Here is a 4099-nt window from a genome sequence, read left to right as displayed (position 1 = left end):
ATGCTCCTGGGTGAGTCCCGGAATTCCCGGATTCCCTGGGATCCGGGCGCACCATTCCCGAGTCGGCGGGAACGGGTTTTACTGGGAATTATTGGGGTTATATTGGATTTTAGTTATCCCGGGTGGGATTTTGGGTGTTGTGGAAAACATGATGCTCTCTGGGAGGCCGCTCATGCTCCTGGGTGAGTCCCGGAATTCCTGGATTCCCTGGGATCCAGGGGCACCATTCCCGAGTCGGTGGGAACGGGTTTTACTGGGAATTCTTGGATTTTGGTTGTCCCGGGTGCGATTTTGGGTGTCACATCTGGAATTGTGGGACACAGCTGGAATTGCGGGACACAGCTGGAATTTTGGGACACACATGGAACTGTGGGACACAGCTGGAATAGTGGGACACAGCTGGAACTGTGGGACACAACTGGAATTGCGGGACACAGTTGGAATTGTGGGACACAGCTGGAACTGTGGGACACAACTGGAATTGTGGGACACAGCTGGAATTGTGGAACACAACTGGAATTGCGGGACACAGTTGGAATTGCGGGACACAACTGGAACTGTGGGACACAGCTGGAATTGTGGGACACAGCTGGAATTGTGGGACACAGCTGGAATTTTGGGACAGCTGGAATTTTGGGACACAGCTGGAATTTTGGGACACAGCTGGAGTTGCGGGACACAGCTGGAATTGTAGGACACAGCTGGAATTTTGGGACACAACTGGAATTGTAGGACACAACTGGAATTTTGGGACACCCTTCTCCTTTTCCCGGCTGTTTTTTCCATGTTTTTTTTCCCGTTCCCTGTGTTTCAGCCACGGCTCTGAAGATGAACATGACGCTGCGGGAGCTTTACCTGGCCGACAACAAACTCAACGGGCTGCAGGACTCGGCCCAGCTCGGGAACCTCCTCAAGTTCAACTGCTCCATCCACATCCTCGACCTCCGGAACAACCACGTCCTCGACTCCGGTCAGGAATTCCCAGGGAATCCATTCCCAGCCCGGATTGAGGAGGGAGGAAGGGAGGGAGGGAATGGATTGGGAAGGGCAAAAAAAACCTGCTGGGTTTGGAAGGGAGGGTTGTTGGGTTGTTTTCCTGAGGGGTGGGAATGTGGGGTTGGATCCTTCCCAGTGGGATTTTAGTCCTTCCTGTTCCCTGGAGAGGCCAAATCCAACGTCAGCCACCCCTGGAATGGGGGAATGATCCCAACCTGGAGTGAAATCCCAGTGGGATTGTCTGGGAAGGGGAATGGGGTTGGATCTGTCCTGGAGGGATTTGAATCCTCCCTTTTCCCTGGAGAGGCCAAATCCAATGTCAGTTACTCCTGGAATGGGGGAATGATCCCAACCTGGAGCGACATCCCGGTGGGAATGGGCTGGGAAGGGGTTTGGAGCTGTGGAGGATCCTCCGCAACAACCACGTCCTCGACTCCGGTCAGGAATTCCCAGGGAATTCATTCCCAGCCCGGATTGAGGAGGGAGGAAGGGAGGGAAGAGGGAATGGATTGGGGAGGGGAAAAAAACCTGCTGGGTTTGGAAGGGTTGGGATTGGGTTGGGGTTGGGGTGTTTTCCTGATTCCGGGTGGGAATGTGGGGTTGGATGGATTTGAATCCTCCCTGTTCCCTGGAGAGGCCAAATCCACCCCTGGAATGGGGGAATGATCCCAACCTGGAGTGAAATCCCAGTGGGATTGTCTGGGAAGGGGTTTGGAGCAGAGGATCCATGTCCAGCCCCTCAATCCAGGCAGGAATGATCTGGGAAGGGGTTTGGAGCTGTGGAGGATCCATCTCCAGCCCCTCAATCCAGGCAGGAATGACCTGGGAATGTCCAAGAAATGGTGGAGGATCCATCTCCAGCCCCTCCCCATCCAACTCCCATCCGATCCCAACTTCCCAACATTCCCACTCCTCCTCCAGCTCCTTCCCAAGGGTTTCTTCCCTTCTCCAACGACTCCAATTAATTTTCCATCCCCACCACTAATTAATTTTCCCTCCCAAGAGGGCACAGGGAGGAGGAGCCGGGCTGGATTTTTGGGAATGTTGCCGGGGCTGATTCCCGTCGGATTCCCGATGGATTCCCGTCGGATTCCCGTTGCATTCCCTGATTCCCGGGCTGTGTTTTCCCAGGCCTGGCCTACATCTGCGAGGGGCTGAAGGAGCAGAGGAAGGGGCTGCTCACCCTGGTGCTGTGGAACAACCAACTCACCCACACCGGGATGGCCTATCTGGGAATGACCCTGGTGAGCATTCCCGGGATTTCCCGCTGCTCCCGGCGCTCCCGGGGCTGGGATCAGGGGAAAGGAGGGATGAGGAGGGTGGGACAACATTCTCGGGGGAACTCATCCCTTGTCGCCTTCCAGGGGTCGATCCCAGGATTGATCCCGCTAGTTTTCCCTCTGGATCCCCTTCCATGACTCCAGGGGTTAATCCAGGGGCTGATCCTGCTGTTTTCCCTTCTGGATCCCCTTCCATGGCTCCTGGAGTTAATCCCACTGGTTTTTCCTTTTGGATCCCCTTCCCTGGGTGGATCCCAGCACTGATCCCGCTGTTTTTCCCTCTGGATCCCCTTCCATGGCTCCAGGGATTGGTTTTCCCTTTGGATCCCCTTCCATGAGTCAATCCAGGGGTTGATCCCGCTGGTTTTCCCTCTGGATCCCCTTCTGTGGGTCAATCCCAGTGCTGATCCCACTGTTTTTCCCTCTGGATCCCCTTCCCTAGTGCAATCCCAGGGCTGATCCCACTGTTTTTCCCTCTGGATCCCCTTCCCTGGGTGGATCCCGGTGCTGATCCCACTGTTTTTCCCTCCGGATCCCCTTCCATGAGTCAATCCCGGTGCTGATCCCGCTGTTTTTCCCTCCGGATCCCCTTCCCTGGCTCAATCCCGGGGCTGATCCCACTGTTTTTCCCTCCGGATCCCCTTCCCTGGGTGGATCCCGGTGCTGATCCGGCTGTTTTTCCCTTTGGCTCCCTCAGCCCCACACGCAGAGCCTGGAGACGCTGAACCTGGGCCACAATCCCATCGGGAACGAGGGCGTGCGGAACCTGAAGAACGGCCTCATCGGGAACCGCTCCGTGCTCCGCCTCGGACTCGCCTCCACCAAGCTCACCTGCGAAGGTCAGCACGCAATTCCCGGGGGAAATGGAATTCCCGGGATTTGGGGCCGCCACGGGGGCACTCGGGGCACCGAGGAGCTGCCTCGGGCACGGAGAAGGTGGTTTGGGCTTGGAGAACCTGGTTTGGTCCAGGAGAACCTGGCTTGGTCCAGGAGAACCTGCCTTGGGCATGGAGGAACTGCCTTGGGCATGGAAAAGGTGGTTTGGTCCAGGAGAACCTGGTTTGGTCCAGGAGAACTTGGCTTATTCCTGGAAAAGGTGGTTTGGTCCTGGATAAGTTGGCTTAGTCCAGGAGAACCTGGTTTGGTCCAGCCTGGTTTAGTCCTGGAGAACCTGGTTTGGTCCTGGAGAAGGTGGTTTGGTCCAAGAGAACCTGGTTTGGTCCAGGAGAACCTGGTTTGGTCCTGGAGAACCTGGTTTGATCCAGGAGAACCTGGTTTTGTCCAGGAGAAGGTGGTTTGATCTAAGAGAACCTGATTTGATCCAGGAGAACCTGGTTTAGTCCAGGAGAACCTGGCTTGGTCCTGGAGAACCTGGTTTGGGCATGGAGAAGGTGGTTTGATCCAGGAGAACCTGGTTTGGTCCTGGAGAACCTGGTTTGGTCCAGGAGAACCTGGTTTAGTCCAGGAGAAGGTGGTTTGATCCGGGAGAACCTGATTTGATCCAGGAGAACCTGGTTTGGTCCAGGGGAACCTGGTTTGGTCCAGGAGAACCTGGTTTAGTCCTGGAGAAACTGTTGGAGAACCTGGTTTGGTCCAGGAGAACCTGCCTTGGTCCAGTGGTCCCATCACTGGGATCTCTCCCAAACCCCACCTGGAGCCTCCCAATGATGTTCTGGTGGTCCCCACTGGTGTCCTGGTGCTTCCCATTGGTGTCCCGGTGATCCCATCACTGGGATCTCTCCCAGACCTCACCCAGAACTCCCCATTGGTGTCCTGGTGGTCCCATCACCGGGATCTCTCCCAAACCCCACCCAGAGCCCCCC

General features: G+C 56.1%; 1 protein-coding gene across 1 annotated transcript; it reads left to right on the top strand.

Annotated features, from left to right (window-relative positions):
* Positions 1 to 146: 146 nt before the first annotated feature.
* On the top strand, positions 147 to 3123 carry LOC113979765 (protein phosphatase 1 regulatory subunit 37-like; the record flags this gene model as incomplete). The annotated part of the gene is made up of 5 exons (XM_027707058.1): positions 147 to 182; positions 815 to 941; positions 1406 to 1434; positions 2128 to 2240; positions 2974 to 3123. Coding segments are annotated over exons 1-5 (453 nt in total), but the record flags the coding sequence as incomplete, so codon positions are not given.
* Positions 3124 to 4099: the final 976 nt, after the last annotated feature.

The sequence above is a fragment of the Neopelma chrysocephalum genome, unplaced genomic scaffold (genome assembly GCF_003984885.1).
Source record: "Neopelma chrysocephalum unplaced genomic scaffold, ASM398488v2 Primary Assembly neopelma1_88694, whole genome shotgun sequence".
Taxonomy (NCBI): Eukaryota; Metazoa; Chordata; class Aves; order Passeriformes; family Pipridae; genus Neopelma; species Neopelma chrysocephalum.
Note: the sequence above shows the minus strand (reverse complement) of the source record. Positions and strands in the feature narration are given on the sequence as shown.